Source organism: Gobius niger (genome assembly GCF_951799975.1).
Source record: "Gobius niger genome assembly, chromosome: 7".
Taxonomy (NCBI): Eukaryota; Metazoa; Chordata; class Actinopteri; order Gobiiformes; family Gobiidae; genus Gobius; species Gobius niger.
This window is the reverse complement of record NC_136858.1, coordinates 20,715,726-20,733,233: the sequence shown is the minus strand read 5'-3', so window position 1 is coordinate 20,733,233 and position 17,508 is coordinate 20,715,726. Positions and strand designations below refer to the sequence as shown.

The 17,508-nt window shown below is 39.3% G+C and overlaps 2 protein-coding genes across 5 annotated transcripts in view; one reads left to right on the top strand and one right to left on the bottom strand.

Moving 5' to 3' along the window:
- LOC306965211 (voltage-gated delayed rectifier potassium channel KCNH1-like) overlaps positions 1-2,637 on the top strand; it is a 45,825-nt gene extending 43,188 nt beyond the window's left edge. For all 4 annotated transcript variants that reach the window (XM_079559468.1, XM_079559467.1, XM_079559469.1 and 1 more), the window contains one exon: positions 927-2,637. In XM_079559468.1, the coding sequence (XP_079415594.1) occupies positions 927-1,790 (864 nt within the window). In that variant the 3' untranslated portion in view covers positions 1,791-2,637. The remainder of the gene's footprint in view (positions 1-926) is intronic.
- A 2,218-nt stretch (positions 2,638-4,855) lies between these two features.
- On the bottom strand, positions 4,856-17,399 carry hhat (hedgehog acyltransferase). Its single transcript, XM_079559610.1, has 12 exons — positions 17,163-17,399; positions 16,643-16,777; positions 16,494-16,555; positions 16,304-16,417; positions 16,024-16,221; positions 14,650-14,862; positions 13,837-14,014; positions 13,252-13,402; positions 11,859-11,894; positions 7,967-8,168; positions 7,546-7,690; positions 4,856-5,391 (listed from the first exon to the last, which is right to left on the bottom strand). Exons 1-12 carry the CDS (start codon positions 17,170-17,172, stop codon positions 5,306-5,308), a joined length of 1,530 nt encoding a protein of 509 aa, XP_079415736.1. The 5' UTR covers positions 17,173-17,399; the 3' UTR covers positions 4,856-5,305.
- Between the last annotated feature and the right edge of the window lie 109 nt (positions 17,400-17,508).

The window sequence follows — 17,508 nt, the reverse complement described above, 5'->3', positions numbered from 1 at the left end:
GCGCAGTTGAATATTAATATATTAATATTAATATTGAATATATATATATATATATATATATATATATATATATATATATATATATATATGTATATATATATATATATATATAAATGCAAATCCATTTATAGAAAACTGTGATGAAGGCTGTTTTTTTTTTTTTTACTTTATAGGGGCTAGATGCAAGTTGGCCATTTTATACTCACTACTGCCACCTCAGGTCATATGTGTAACTGCAGCTTCTATATTAAGCTCGTGCATGACGGCACTTCGGACCTGAAGTAACAACTTTTTCAGTGACAGTGTAGGATTTTAGAGGCAGTTGTGGTGAACATGTCTGGGCTCATTCTACACATTGTTGGAACATGTAGGGAGAGGAAAATACATAATTTTAACATTTTTAAACTCTGTATAGTCCCTTTAAGCATTTGCAATTTAAAAGCATAGATAACATTTTATTGAATTAAAGTTGAAGTTATATATCTGACCTGTACTGAGTGCGGCCCAGTTGTTTGTATATTTTTCTGTTGCATTTTTATCACTTTTTTGTTGCTTTTTTGTCACTTCTTTGTCGTCTTTGTTTTTGTCGTTTTTTTATTGTCATTGTTGCTTTTCCTCCTCCTTTTTGTCGCTTTTTTTTCAAGAAGCTTTTAGATTTGGTTACAACCAAACTGGAAAAAATGTGCTCGGTTCAGGTGGGGGTTTAGAGGTTTAAAGGCTTCGTCAGTGACTAACGATTTCTGAGCAGCAAGCTGAATACACCATACCAATGGAGCACATAGGGGGTTTAACTTGCTATTGGTACTGCCCAATTTGATGCTCAAAAGCTTTTTAGAGTATGAAAATCCCTTAACCCTAAAACAGCCTCATACTTTGTCTATGATGAGTCTACTCTATACTATTATAATGCTATTGTGTCTTTACAGATCGTCTTCAGAAAAATCAGTGACGTCAAGCGCGAGGAAGAAGAGCGGCAAAAGCGTAAGAACGAAGCCCCGCTGAACTTGCCTCCAGACCACCCTGTTCGAAAACTCTTCCAGCGATTCCGGCAGCAGAAAGAGGCCCGTCTTCACATCGACAAACCGGACATCGATGAGCACGACCTGGAGAAGGGTCAAATGTACGTCGATGCCCCTGTAACTAAATCCACCATCGCCACCACCAGCATCGTCACGGTCACAGAAAGCCCGGCGACGCCTTCATCTTCTTCCCCGCAATCAGGGACTCCGCCAAATTGTAACCCCAGTGACAAAGCCACCCTCCAAGTCCCGCCCCCTGTACCTTTTATAGCCTGCCGCACCGAACCGGCAAAGGTAAAGGGCTGGGGCCGCTTCAAGGAGTCTATGGCCAAAGCCGACAACTGGAACAAAGTGTCGAAAGCGGAATCCATGGAGACTTTACCAGAACGGACCAAGATGCACGAGTCGCAAGCCACGTTGAAAAAGACGGATTCTTGCGACAGTGGCATCACCAAAAGCGACCTCCGGCTGGACAAAGTGGGGGATTTACGGTTGACCCCACAGGACCGTAGCCCCGTCCAACCAGATAACAGACACACATTTTACCCCATCCCAGAACAGTCCCTGCAAGCCTCCCTACAGGAGCTTAAGCTTGAACTAAAAGACGATATCAAAAACCTATCCACGCGAATGTCTGGACTAGAGGCGCAACTCATGGAGGCGCTGCAGCTCCTCAAAGAACGGAAATCAAGCACTGGCACTCCGCAACCTCTTTTTGATATTTCTAGACCTACTTCACCAGAGCTGGAGAAAGAAGATATCTTTTCTTGAGCGATTTGAGGAGCATTGTGCATTTCAAGGCAATACTGAAATCTCAGCCTGAGTCCGGTTACATTGGGATTACCTGGGCGGCTGAGGCTGCAGTAATCACTCTTATCAGGATTACAGAGCAGTTCTTCTTACTGGTGTCCTGGCTGGTCACAGTGAAGCCAGATCCAGAGATGATGTAGCACGGTTTACATGAGGGAAAGCTCAGAGGGTACCTAAAGCTGACAGCTGTATGTTTGTATATAAGGATGGTTTATTTTTCCATAAGCACTTTAATGGAAAAATAGCTTGAGGACATGCTGATTAGACTCAGATCTATTTATATGATTAAAGATTTCAGGTGATCTCAACAGACGAGCGCAAGTTGTGCCACTGTCAGAGACTCCACTGGAAGCAGCATGATGCACAGGTCTGTTATTGAACCATTTGTATCCCCGCTCCCTGCATGCCCCTTACACGAGACGCGTGCCTCAAAAATGCACACAAAGGCATTCACGTCAAGTTTACTGCAGATATGGATCTACGGTTTTACAATTTTGTCAGCAACTACCTTGTTTTATACAGACAGTATTTTACCAGACATGATCATTTTCGCAAGAGTCGACAGATATGCCCGATGAACAGTGGGCAACGATGTCAGATTTCATCTCAGTTGAATCACATTTTACAGATAAGTTGACGTTACTAGAGCAGCTCTCATAAGTTTAAAGTTTAATGAAAGCCATCCATTTTAATGACACCAAACATAATATATAACTGTGCCCCCAAGATGTTTTCAGTCTGTCAAGAACTCTGTATGGAATGCCTTTTTGCATATTGTTATAATAAAGTTTATTTTTGTGACGATAAATCTACTCTGCACACACGAACACGGATAATGGGACTTTTTGCTTCCATCTGCCTGCATGCTTCTTTCCACATGCCCATCTCTTACATTGCGGGCAATAGGTGAACATGAGATGCATCTAGCTGTTAAGAGGCAGGTGAAAAGCATGTGCTGGGAGTGCAATTTCAAAAGTACAAGGTCAAGCTCAGTTATTTAAAATACACTAAAGGATTCTTATTATAGGAAGACTACATTTGAAATGATTTATCATGTTGATTTAAACGGCTTGAAAGAAAACAAACACCATGAGACGTATGAAATATAAAAATATTTTATTTACATTGGCAAAGCTAAAGTTTCATTATTTGTTGAAAGTGACAACAGCAGAGGTACCATTCGTCCCATCAAAATCATTACTTAAATACACAATATTTCTGGTACATGTCTTGTCTTTTACCGACATGAGAAACAATCGTGTACTAGGAAACACAGGATGCAGTTCGCATTGCCCTGCTATCATAAAAAATTCAGCTTACTAAAAATAAATGGGCTCATCATCGGGGGAGAGAACTCATTTGGGTTACAGCCAGTGTTTATGGGCCCTAATGGTTCTGTTTTTGTATTATTATTTTTTTGTATAAAATCAAGTGAAATCATGGACTCGTGCAGGAAATGCAGACGGTTGTTGTGTACGGCGGGTTCAGAGAAAAGCAGGAAAGGAGGGCAGAGCTGACAAAGCCCTGGTACACTCCAGTAGAGAGGAGAATGTAGAGATTAAATCATGCCAGGTTTTCTGTGGTGTTTGGGCAATTAGCTGCTTTATCTGAGAAACTACACCAATCAGTGACAGCCTGAAATCATTGATGCTAAAATGAATTACCTGTCAGTGTCATTAAAGTTTAACTGCTAACATACTGTCCTATTTGTATAAATCCTGTATCCCTCTCACTACACTTTTATGAAAACACTTTTAAAAAACCAGCATCGACTTAGTGAATGAAATATTCTCAACAGAAACGCTCATGGGAGTAATAGATCCATGACTTTCTCTGTAACTTTGTACTGTAGTTTGTTTGTGTGGCATGCGTCACTATTAGCACTTTCACCCGTCTTCAGTCTTTTGTTTCCGGCTTTTCAAGCAGAATCATTAGGATGTATTTATTATTCTACAGGCTGAAGCAATATTACGAGTGCTATAGACAAAGGTTCAGGATAACACAAGTCACTTCTGTTAAGGTACTTAATTCAGTTATATTCAGAGCATGCAGCACTGTGCCTTTAAAGCATATCCTCAGTGAGCTTACATTGAATAGATTAGTTCCTTCTTTATTAATACGGATAACAGTGGCATAGACACATTTTTACAAAACAATGTTCTGCTTTGGGATAACCTGGACTGACCATTACAATTACAGTATTTGCACATATCTACTCACTGAGGTAGTTTGTCTCCAAGCTAATCTGGTGTCTTTATGTTATATGCACTGGCCTATCTTTGTACATTACATGTGATGCTTCTATTCCAAGCACAATGGGAATTATTTGTGAGGAACTGTGACCTATGGTACCATTAAAAATAAATATTTTTACAAGTGTGTGTGGTTTGTTCACCTTGGGGGATACCTCCCACCTTAACAAGCTGTGAGACTTTAAATATCCCTGCGCGCATCCAACAGGCAATGATTTTCTGAGAAAATCCAAGGTGTACCTCACCAGATCCACTCATGTTGATCGTCTTAGGTCGGATAAAGCTCAGTGTTATATGCTCATTTAAGAGGATTCTTTACTGACCCCACTCACAAACCCTTCTTAGCGTCACAGATATGATAATCCCGTGAAACAGAAATCAGCTAATGGAAGAACTAAAGACTAGCCACAACAACACATCTGTTAGGATTACAATGTCGTTCCAGTGTTGTGCCATTTCAAACAGCAGGGTTCTTTAATTGCTTGTATACCTTTGCCAAAGCATCCAGACAATTTTGAATACATTTCTATCACAACCAAAGCTTGGAAATGAGGTCAACCTACAATTATGTCATCAACATGATAAAAAAAACATGACATCTTTTGGAAACAAAGCATTCATTTAAATGTAAATCAGAATTCAACACAGCAGGACAAATTACACAATAGCGGTCATACTTTAAATTTCCCAGGCGTTTCATTGCTCTACCATTGGTGGTAATTAGTAAAATTTTCCCAGATAATAGATATTTTGGGACATTGTACTTTACCAGATGAATGCAATAGACATCTTTTACTGCATATTGTCTCAGTGTCAGTGATGGCCCAAAAGAGTTTGGTACATATTTAGAAAAGAAATTAGCATTTCTTCAGCTCACTGAATCACTGAGCAACGTTTTGTTACACAGTTGGTGTAACAGGACACATTGGGAGCCTCTACTAATTGTTTTTTCCTGAGATGGAAAAGATAATCATGCACAGAACAAGATGAACAATTAAGAACACAACGTTTACACTGATGAAGCATTACCATACATCACTGACTTTCATTGGCAGGATTGTTTCATGGTTTTAGATTTTCACCTGAGTGAGGGAGGGTGGGGGGTGGGTAGAAAGCTGGGCCCAGTCCAGAGTTACTGAGTCCGGCTGGTACGGACTACAGCTCGTGCTCAGCGGGAAGTTCTATCGCGTAGCAGCCTTCACTGTGAAGGAAAGTCAAGGTGGTTCATGCTGGGTTAGGAGTCCACTCAAGTCCAATCTGCGCAAAACAGTAGAGGAAGGCCAGCATGGGCGGTGCCACGGTAGACCAACCTGAAATGAAGAAAGTACTCAAAGTATTCAGTCGTACCCTGTATACATTTTGTAGAAAGGTACTTTAACTATCTGTATTTTGAACATCCTGTTTCATAATTGAGAAACTATAAAGCAATAATGCTTTGTGTGTTATGCATGCGCTACATTACTATGTGTTTCTATTTATAGCATGTTAGAGGGTCTAGCAGGTAAGGACAGCTGTCTGCTCCTCCTCCTCCAATGGCTTGCTTCCAGATTATCTTAGGAGCCTGCACCTGCACCCACAATGCTTTTCAATGGTCTATTCTTTTCTATTCATGTCAAAATTGAATTCACACATATGCACACACTGCCTCATGTACAGCAGTCTCTGCAGTCTTCAATACATGGTGTGTTGCACCAACACTAAAACAGATTTGCACACATTTATAGTGAAGTACGAACACTTGGGAGGAGAAAACCCAGTGGTTTCTTTTAGAAATGCATTCCTCATGTAGCTATTCACAATAAATTATTAACTATGTCATCCTGTACAATGCCATTAGTAGAAAAAAATCTGAACATTTCTATGAACACTTTAAAGGCAGAATGTACTTTTCACATGCAAATTAATAATTTAAAACCTTTTATGGGGCACAGTATGAACTATGAGCAGTCTTTGCACTTGTGCAAAGTCATCACAGTTTTGTCTCCATAGGTATGTGCGTATCATTAACACTCTTAAGCAGAGTGTATCCACAACCAGCTCGAAGAAGCACAAGTTACACATTTCAATGCGCTACACAAGAAGGTCTTCTTTTTTTTTTTGGCACACACAGTTACAAGAAGGACAAATACCATATTTTAGAAAAAGCAAAAGCAGGAAAATAAAGAAGTCTAAAGCCTTTGAATGGCATTGTTATAAAAGACCTACTGCTCTTCAATATGTGTATTGTAAGTCCTAATGGAAATCAGTTATCATATTTACAAATATGAGACACACATTACATTAGAAACATCAGAGTGCAGTTTAGCTGCAGCAAACAGCACAGAAGATAACAGACAGGCTGATTTAAAGACATTGATCTGATGTTAATTAAGTGGACCGCAACTCCCCTCAGTGGTTTATTACTCGTGCAGACATAAGTAACTGCATTAGCATTCACTCAGGAAACATTGTATTCCTTTAAGGTTATGAACACAGAGTATTGTAAAAAGCAAAGTTAAACAATTGTATATATTACATTTATTTATTTATTACTCAATGTTTTTCATTCAAAAGCCAAAACGTTTTTGTTAGTTCCAGGTTGATTATCCAGGACAAAAGGGACCGTTATTTATTATTATGTTGCAATTTATCTCAAATCAAATCACCCTCCATTTGCAGCAAGTTTCCTTTACGAATAAAAAAGGGAGGCGAAACAAGCCTTTTTTAACATTTGCTACAAAACTAGTTACCTTCAAATAGCATGCTGAATTTCAAGCCAGATCCTGGGCTGTGGAAATTCACATCTCTGATTTCAAAACTGGAACAGCCCCCTGCTGCGTGCTGATTGGCTGAAATCCAGTCATACAAAGTTGCACATATAAATTGTGTTAACCTGGTGTCAAGTTGAAAACTTCTACAATTTCTTTGTTTTTTTTGCTACTAACAGCATGCTTTATGGTAGTCTTAGTTTTATAGTACATGGTATGATGCTTTTCCAAGCGGTCATTGGACGTTTAGTTGCTTTTGGTTCATTTCAATTAAATTAAGTTTCAGGTTCAAAAGCCAAGAATGAACAACATTTGCTTGAGATCAGAGGCACATTAATTTGCCGTTGGACCCTGAATCTGTGTCCAGTGCTGAGTGTGCAGAGTGCGGCTCACAGCGAGCTTATCAAGGGTAAACAGGCCTCAGGAGGTCCTGCCATTTCACTTTAAGAACCAAATGAGCCAAATAGAGACAGCACAAGCCATGAGGCAAATGTCTCAGGGACGCACACCCTGTGGATATAGTATTTCTAACTACATCTTTCGCCAGAAACACAACTGTGTATGATGATTCTTCCCTTGGCAGTTAGTTAAGTGTCTAGTTATTCTTAGAATAAAAAGTCTGAAATGAAGATGAAAAGAAAATGCGAACTAAAACAATCCAGTGAAACAGGGGCTTACACAAATCCTATTGAGCGAGCATCCTCTTGAGCAATTTACCTTGAATAAAAACTCGCTTCCAGAAGATTCTACCAACGTGGATCCCTCCGAGGAACACCAGATTAGACAGGATGAGCATAGCAGTGGAAAAGGCACAGAGAAGGGCAGCACAACGTCTTTTCATGGCTGCGGAGAAATGTTGCTCCTGGAAAATATAACAAAATCACACACCCATTGCGGACTGTCACTGTCAAATGAAGTAAATTAGTGTGTTAACTTTATCAAGTTAACTCTAAAGAACAGGGATCTTTTCCCTCAGATAAAGGACAAAGGCACACCACATTAATAATGAATAGTAACTCGGCCTTTTCTTAACATAAATGGTGGATGTTCACTGTAAATGCCAACAGCATGTGACAGGCTAAAGGAAGGATAAAGGTTATGGTGGCTTAAAATAAGCACGTATGAAAAGAAAACTTACAATAAAAGAGTGAATAGGTGACGAGGATAAGAGAGTCTTCAATCCGCTCTCGACCAACACTCCAGCCCAGTTCATGAGCGCCCAGTACTGCAGGTAGTCATGACCTCCATGCCACACACAGACAAATCCAAATGTCAAGCCACTGGACAACACCTTATGCAGAGGCCCGACGCGAGAACCTCCCAATGGGACATAGATGTATCTGAAGAATAGAGAATATGCTGTAGGTTGCATTTCATGACACCATAATTCTAAAAAGACGATGCTTAATTATTTGTAGGATAGTAGTAGCAAGAAGAAACCTCAAAGGAGAGAAGTGAAACGTCCTCAGCTGAAGCCAGCCAAGATTCAAAAACTTTTAGTATAATAAAAATAATCCTGGATGACTTGGAGCGTAGACAAAAAGATGTTTTAAGATAGATTTCCACAGAAAATTCTGAACCAGTCCCTGAATAGAAAACAATAATCTGGCACTGCTGTTCATCTAATTCTCTAACGTCGAGAAACGCAACCCATTAAAATATTTAAAAGCCATTAAAGACAGTTCCATAGTTTCCGCTACAGTGAGTTTGAGGGATGACACAAACAATGCAGCCATACAGCAAAACAAAAGGTCATAAGAGAACAATGCACCGAATTACAAATAGCACCTGTCACAGTCATTACAATATGACCTCATTGGGGTTTTCATCAAATTGACATTGCTCTGACATTTAGCGCAAAAATAGGGCCTCTTCAAGTAATTTACATTCTGCCGTTTTCATTTATGCTGCAGCTGCAGAAGTGACTCACAAGTGTTTGCGGCGCAGTCCATCCTAAACACTCGACATCTATAACGGACTTCCACTATGGACGATAGCATCATTTCAACATTGAGGCAGCCCTTCACTATATGTACACTGCTGCTGCTGGTTTTCTTGAACTTTATTTCTGGAAGATTGAACTATTTCAGCAGTGCAACATAGTCAAATAAAGAGAAAAAAAAAGTTGTGGCGTTTATCTATTTTAGACAAATATTCATATTGACGTTTTGTATTCAATTCACACAGAGCACGTTCAGGAGAAGACCAACATGAACTGCTAAACAAATAGAAGCATGTGTGTATAAGATGTTCTGAGACCTAAACTACAGAGGATCCCATATTCTGTTCTCCAAATTGTGATTTCCATTCATCTCACAGTTTGAGTAATTATCCCAAAGCAAACAAAGACAACTTCTTATAGTATACTGCTGCATCACTTAACTGGCAAACATGTTCAGTCTTGTGGTGCTGAGCAGGGAACTAATTATCTCAGCCAGCCTGTAGCTAATCAATATTCCAGAAAGATGAGCCAGCATTTTCTGAGCTTGAAATAGAGTGGACAGCACGGCCATATTGGATGACCGAAGTCGGCAGAGGAACAGATGGAGCGATGTTAGCAAAGCACATAAACATACTGCATTTGTAAAGATTAAGATGCAGATGTATTCAACAGAGATGGAAATATTGCTTTTAGAAGTAAATCAAAGCGAGTTGCATATTTATATATATGATTATAAATGATAATATTTGCAAAAGGAAACAAAATCCTGCAACTGTGGGTCCCTGAAGCTGAACAAACACTGGGCTATGGGGTCAAACAGACATCCATTCTCCATGAAATATCATGATTTGTAATAATGATACAAATTTAAATAAAACAAATCAAATATGATGTGAATAAATATCTGGCTCTAGAGTTTCAGAAAGCTACTCGTGCCTTGAGGATACATGAGTAACCACTTAGGCGAAGGGGTTAGGGTTGGAGATGAAGGCGAAAAAATGAACTCTCTTAATATTTTACTGTAGTTGTCGAACATAGCATCATAAAATAGCAATAATACAAAAATACTGGCACTCTACCCACACTCTTATATTAGGTACTGTATGTTTAGAATCAATCATCTGAAACATGTTTTGAAATACAGGCAAATCCTGTAGTTTAGCATGTGCAAAATTCAGTATTTTCTAAAATACACATTTGAACAACCAGACAACACATTTCTGTTGACAAAACTCCAGTGTGCCATACCGCCTTTGGAATGTAGTGTGTGAGTGAGTGGTGAGTGGGTGGCGGGACCGATGGCGCAGACTGGTAACCTCACGTTTGTCAATCTACCCCAGGCAGCTGTGGCTACAATAGCATCTTACCACCACCAAGTATGGAGTGAATGAATAATGCAATGTAAAGCGCCTTTGAGTGTCCAGAAAAGCGCTACATGAAACCAATGCATTCATATTATTTATTATTAACGCAGAATCAGGGAGATTGTGGCATTGAGGCTATAAAGGCGTAATGGCATGGCAAAGACTGAGCCACTTAGTGCCCAGGGAGACGCAGTGTTGGGGAGCTGTGTAGAGCACATCATTTAACACCTACGCGCTCATCTAGTGCTCTTCAGACAATTTCAAAACTGCATTAAGACCTTTTTAAAAACACTTCCACGAGCAGGAGCGCTGGGGTATTATGTCACGGCTATCGCTCTGCCTCTGTGCTGGGATAATTGCAAACGGTGCCATTAAGAAAGCGAAAACAATTTCTGATGGACACAGGCAAGAATTAGAATCATTTGCAATTTAAATCCCGGTATCTGTAGTACAATACCTGCTATCTTATTTAGTTGAAATCCACTCCCACATCATCCAAGCACTCATGAACAATTTTAAATGGAACAATGATGAGCCGTGAGAAGCAATTACAACAAATAAATGGCAACGAACTAAATATTACACGGCTTTTACTGAGATGCCTTAATGTTACAGGTGAGCAAACATAACACGGCTGTCGTATGCACATACTAAACAAAGGATTTCCCCGGGTTCTAGAGACAATAATGCGGCACAAGGACTGTTCCCCTATAACCATAAGAAAGCCTATATGCAATTGCACCATCAAATGTGAGATGCATAGGAGAATCAACGCCTTCGGTTCAAGGAAATGAGCTATAAAAAGGGGTTGAGGATAATAACTGGCTAATAATCATGGACACAGAAAGGACATAGTGCCTTGCACAAGATGGAGAGGCAAGAAAGAGTGGACTCAGACAGTATTCATGTTTAAAATGTTCAAATTATTGTTAATATTATTCCAATAACTACACTCAGATGTATTTAATCACTGTACTTTTTCTGTATAATAGGCAATGAGATTCAACAAGATTGTTGAAAATAAAACAGCAATGATTAAAAGCAATGGAGTGGGGTCTGTAGGCTGTAAAAAAAAAACAGAATAGTCTTTTGGGTTTAACCTCTTAACCATCACCTTAACCTATCGCATTTCTCCAGTTCAGCTTTACCCAAATCTAAAAGCTCCTCGACTGGAGAGCTTAATCGTACGTCTCTTAATTGTTCATCTCATTTAAAGCTAAGACCTACAAAACTGATCTAAACTTTTTTGTCGCATTGCAGTTGCGTTTATGTAACAGTGTTTTTTTAAAGTCAAGGTCAAAGTTTATTTATAAAGCACATTTAAAATACAGTTGACACTGCCCAAAGTGTTTTCATAGTTTTTTTGTTGCTTTTTTGATGTGTTTTCGTCACATTTTTCGTCACTTTTTTGTTGCTTTTTTATTGTGTTATTGTTGCTTTTCCCGCTCATTTTCGTAGCTATTTTGATTCTTTTTCCAAGAAGATTTGGGTAAAGTTGAACTGGAGAAAATGCACTCGGTTCAGGCGGGGGTTAAGAGGTTAAATGTGTAGAACAGACTTCTGTGCAAACATTCCCCAAAACAACTGAATCCAACGTAAATCTGATTCAAATGTTCCTATTTAACGCACACGTCCAAATTAAAGGGCTGAAAACCTTCTGCACACTGTAAATTGATTAGTATAACTTGTCTCCACTTTTCAACAATCACACAAGTATACCTCACCTGATGAGCCATCGGTATAGACCCACATCAAAATATCTGTGGGGAGAAAAAAATGACATGTAAGATATTGACGTATTGTGATTCAGTGAGATGCACCTGCAGACTGGGGAGCACAGAGCAACATGTTTGTCTTCAGCTTTGATCATTAGGAAAATGAAAAAGGGTGGTCTACTTCCTCCAGCCTGTAAACTGATAGTGTTTTGCCAATGTTACTGGTAGACAGGTTTATACATTCCATCAGTGTTGTCAACATTGCCCAGCTCAGCACACACAGTTCAGATTGGAGTGCCTTGGTGTCAGCACATTGGTCAGTGCAATGAATTTTCACAGCCGAACCAGCACAGTGGCTTCTGTTTGGAAAGAGTACTTATCCTTTACACATGAAATTTAAGGAAAATGTAGGAATGGTGGTAACATTTAAATAGTGTCCATCACCAGGAAAGATGGGAATTAAACTCACAGTACCCACAGTAGGAGTAAGACATTTGTATCTTACGAGGGTAATCGTGACCTCTTCAACCTATAATCAGCATGGTTTGTTTTTTCCCATCCCTTTTAAAAATGTGAGGGCAATCTGTGCAGTCATCGTGACATTTCACTTTATTGTACGCACCGAGACGAGGTGGGTGTGACAGAAACTTGCACGGTGAGTGAGTATGTATACTTCAGGTTCGAAGTGCGCATGTATCAGTAGGCCTGCAAATGAAACTTTAAATGGTTTTGCGTCACACAGATGCTTTTTATGGTGTAATAAGTTGCACATGTGACATCAAAACATAATCAGGTGGTATGGATAGGCAGCTAAGATCTCTGTGGTCTCATGCTATTTGTATTGGCCTGGTTTAGGGTTACTTATTGAGTCGATTCATTAGAAGCAAAGACAGGAAAATAAAAACATCTTCTTGGTCAGCACAAATAAACTGAAATAATGCTCAAAAATAAGGTTTCAATATTCAGCTATATACAAGCTTAACACAGCAAGTTAGTGAATTTGTTTTTGAATGTCTGTTTTGGGATTTCTAAAATTAAAGTTGCCCTTCTATATACAGTAGTTATTGGTCCATAAACAAATTCGACTCTGCAGTATACCATGAACACAAGATATTATTCATTGTGCTCAAGGTTTGCTTGTGGTGCATGGTCGTGCAGAGCTAAAGAGCTGCATCAATTTAGGTCCAGGAGAAGCTAGTGGTGGAGGTGACCTGTTGTTCTGATTGCTAGTAATAACAGATGAGACAAATTTGCTGTGCTCACAGTGATTGCCCGCTGACCACTAAAGCACTTGACACCAATCAATTACAACTTTACTTTGAGGATGCTAAGTATGTTTACTCTGACCAAGTGCAATTTAGCAGATTAAAAATGCAGGTGCAAAATAAGTGTGGTCTCTTGCCTCCACATTCCAGTGAATGTATGCATGATGCTGACACAGCGGGGGAGTGTTGGGGGACTCAGTCCATCCATTGTTGCCAGCATGGACGGCAACCCAAAGAGGACCAAATACTTCACATAGAAGAACTGGACAAGAGCCAATGCCAGGCCACCTGTAAAAGAGGAATATTATAATTGTTAAATTTATTCCAGAAGTTTTTCTCCTTTTTAAATGTCTGTTCTATTCACAGAGATGCTGGAAAAAAACACCACAGTTTTAAAGCAATTGGTTAGTAATTCAAATGAAATTATTTCATTACATACAAGATTAGAATAATATCCCACAGGTGTCAACCACCAGCAAAATGTTACAAAGAATGTAATACTGTTAATTTCTATTCTATTTGATGAAGAAAACATTAAAGCGGATACTGCTTTAATGGAGGCCAGCGAGAAAGTCTGTAATCAGCATATCCGAGCTCCTACGGGAGCATCAAGACTTTGAATTCTGCATCTCATAATCATGTTTGGTGCATGTTACAAAGCACTTTTTGCCTCATTTTTCAGTTCAGTTCTATAAATAGCATTTTTACATATAGAGACTTACCCAAGGCCCAAGGAGGAAGAATCTCTAAGTAGGTCTCATTGCTCTGTATTGAGTGCATATGCATAGTGTGGATCAAAACTTCGGCAATACACCACCACAGTATGATTCTCCCTGTTCGAAGAACCACAAACTTCAAAACTGCTCCATTTCTGCCAAGGTCCTCTGCAGGTCTTTTCATCTGTGAAGTGCAGAAAGTCAGCACATTGTTAAGAGTACACAAAAAGGTGTTAGGGTTAGAGCTGTGGCCCACCAGATGGATCTGAATGCAGAGCCACACTTGTTAACACTGCCCATAACCCCTACAGCATTCAATAAGTGACCGACTGAGAGGTGGCACTGCTGATGTCGGCACTGGCCTGAAAAGTGATATCTTCAATAACAAGTCACATCTGCCCAGCCACAGGTTGTCACAGCCAGCAACCTCGCAGCTTTTATGAACAGAAAAACCCTCTGTAATTCAATTTTATACTATTTTTCGAATGCTGTAGAGAGGGCGTTGTCCATAAGCAAATCCGATCTTTTGAAAGGCTCTTTAATGTGAACCATTTGTAAAAAGAGTAGGTTAATTCAGCAGAGCAGGTAATAGCACTGAAAATTATTTGGCATAGCAGGAATAACCTGCCTTTTTTTTTTAATAGTGGCATACCATTATATTTACATACACACGTTTCACATACAATTGATCAGGCTGACCAAAAATATCAAGAAGACAGTGTCAGAAAACTAGGAATATGCCTTTAGAATCTGAAACAATAATATGTACCAATGTAATAATTCTGCTGCTTCATCTAAACAAAAATATTAAGCTCTTACCTGCTGACTATAATCTGTGTAAGTGATAATAGGTCCATTGTAGAAAAAAGGATGATAGAAAGTGTAGGAAAACAACCAACAGAGCTGAACGATGCCACCAGTTTCAGTAAGGCACCAGCAATGCTCCAGGCTGTAGCTGATAAATCGCAGACCACACACGGCAACACTGAACAGAAGAAGATAGTACTCCTCCTCGGTTTCATACCAGCCTCTCTGTGAAACAATAAGAAGGCCAATTATTTTTAGACGTTGAGGGAACTGTGGTGGAAATCCTCATTTTTGTGTTACTAAATTTAGATTTCATAGGTGTAAACTGACCAAACATCACACACAGGATGGGTTCTATAAGGTGAGCAAATCTGACGGTGTATAAAAATAGCCTGATAGTCTCAGAATAATAACAACCACTGGAGAAGAAGACAGCTGCTAACGAGGAACAGCAAGTGTCACCCTTGTGTGAACAGTAGTCTCAAGTGTGTGAGCGCACAGCAGGGAAAGAGATGGACTGTCATTTTGAATACGAGGATAATAATCACCTATCAACTATAGCCTAAAAATACAACCCTTACTTTGGGCCGCAGCCAGGTGAGACAGATTTAAAGCAGCCTGGAAAAGTGGGACTGGAAAACATTCGAGATAGTGACCAGATTAAAACATGTCAATTACTTTTTTATGCATTGGTTAGTACTCCAAGTACTATGCCTATATGCTATAGTATGTGGAGGTGTGCATAAAATTTGTATGTAGTGCCATCTTGTGTTCATTTCCAAAATAGCAGTGCTTCTCAAACTGTGGAACAGGTAACACTGATGGCAGCTTCAGGTGGTACTGCTCCTCTGCAGTTCTAGTCTTTGTATATTTAGAGATAATCTTACAAAGGTTTTTGCTCTTTTTAGTTTAGTCCATTTTTAAAAGTTGTTGCCAAGTTGTAGTGCAACTTTAGACTTTGAATTGCCCTATTTTAGATTCAATTTAGCCCATGTTCGGGCCGTATTCCTTTATCTTCCGAGAGCCCCCTACCTTGAGGGTGCTGACAATCATTTAGAAAGTTTATTATAAAAACTAAACGACTATATTCCAATTCATTAGCATTTAGTAGAGTATACAGCAAATACACAATCAAATTTAAACATTTCATGGTAAATCAAAATTTAAATTTCCATTCCTCTGATAATAACACTTCTTCATCTTCTTTTTAAAATCTGATATAGGCTACAATAATTCAAAGTAGCTAAGAGCTTTGAGATTTGGTACCCTTGACTGGAAATCACTGCTGCAATAAATCGGGTGTAGACCGGGTGATTGAGAACCACAGCAATATGGGATTACAGTGCAAAATATGATATGGCCAAATTAGAATAAGGAAACACAAACCTGAATATCCTGCAATGGCTGAAAATGTATAGTGGAAATAAGTAATAATAGGCTTGAAGCCCAACAAAATGCAGGTCTTCGAAGTTGGGCAACTAAAAAAGTGATTCCAAGATGAACTAGAAGTACAGCAACTCCTTTGATCCCCACCACACTGGTGGCTACTATGAAGCCATACGCAGCAGACACCAGCACCTTCAACTGTAGGGGTAATTAAAACAGTCATCATTAAAATATGTTATATTTGTCATTTCGCTGAAATATCAGACAATATTATTACTACCTTAGGAGAGCAAAGGTTGGTCAATATTGTTAACATGCCATGTCCAAAAAGACTCAACAATAAAGATTTCTTTGCCCAGTGAGTCCAAAAGGTCCACTCAAAGTCATTGGGGTCCTAAAGTTAATGATGTATTACATTTCTGAGTACTACAACAGTCTTACATAAAAAGTAACAGTTACTGATGACTTACCCTAAAATAACCAATTAAACCTTGTTCCAGCTGAAATTGTCTTTGCAGTCTTGTTTCATGTGCTGGAGTAAAGATGAAGAAAGTATGCCTATAATCATTTGACTTCAGAATGCTCTGTATTTTCTATAATTTAATTACATTTTACACACCTTTGGAAAATCTGTGTAAGTGATAAAAAGAATACAGATGTGAACCAAAGGACAGCACCCAATATGCAAAGATCTCAGCCCGGGGCAGAGATGCAGCCTGTGCCTTTGATTTTGAAGTCATTGGACAAAATGAACCTAGAACACAAGAGACATAAAACCCTCACATTAAGACAATGGATTGATTGAAGTCCAGTGAGTACAACACATGCACCAGAAAAGACAAATGGTTGTAATTTGTTAGTAGTGTTAGTAGTTTGTAGTGGCTGGATGATTCAATATTCGTGGTGAATAATATGACTCTGAAAGAGACGGATGAGAGTCATTAAGGCAGATCCACTAAAGTTAAGTCGCTGTTGCTAGGTAACAAAGTAGCAGTGGTACGCGACCTCACGTGACGTTGGAAGTTGTAAACTTTCCACAAAGCAAGACGGGTGCTAAGGTAACGAGACCTCTACGATTGATAAATAATAATGTGCATGAAATTAACGTATTAACAAATAGAATAGCGCATGTTTGTTACCTCTATACATTTATAAGGCACTTCATTCAGCTGCTGCTTGGCTTGGTAGCTAGTAGAGCTAGCAAGCAAATCACTCAACACCGCTGGCATTTGGCGACAATGGCTGTTTTCAATCAATATCTTCAGCTCTTTAATGGTGAACTTAAGCTCAATCTACTGAATCTCTTGGAGGGAGAAATCAAAGGTCTCCTGAGTCTTGGTACCACAGTGATGCGGTATGTCCACGGGCTAAAACTGGGGGCAAGCAACGATGCAATACTGCCACCAGCTGGACAGGAGTAGGTACCTGTATTGAAAAACTGTTCTGTCCAGACATCATTTACTACACATCAACAAACACTCAGTG

What these genes read in the sequence shown, in the direction of transcription:
- hhat (XM_079559610.1), bottom strand. An exon ending in CTTACACAGATTTTCCAAAG is followed by an intron (nt 16,556 to 16,642) that starts GTGTGTAAAATG and finishes TCTTTACTCCAG; the next exon opens with CACATGAAACAAGACTGCAA. An exon ending in TCTTCCTCCTTGGGCCTTGG is followed by an intron (nt 13,403 to 13,836) that starts GTAAGTCTCTAT and finishes CCTCTTTTACAG; the next exon opens with GTGGCCTGGCATTGGCTCTT.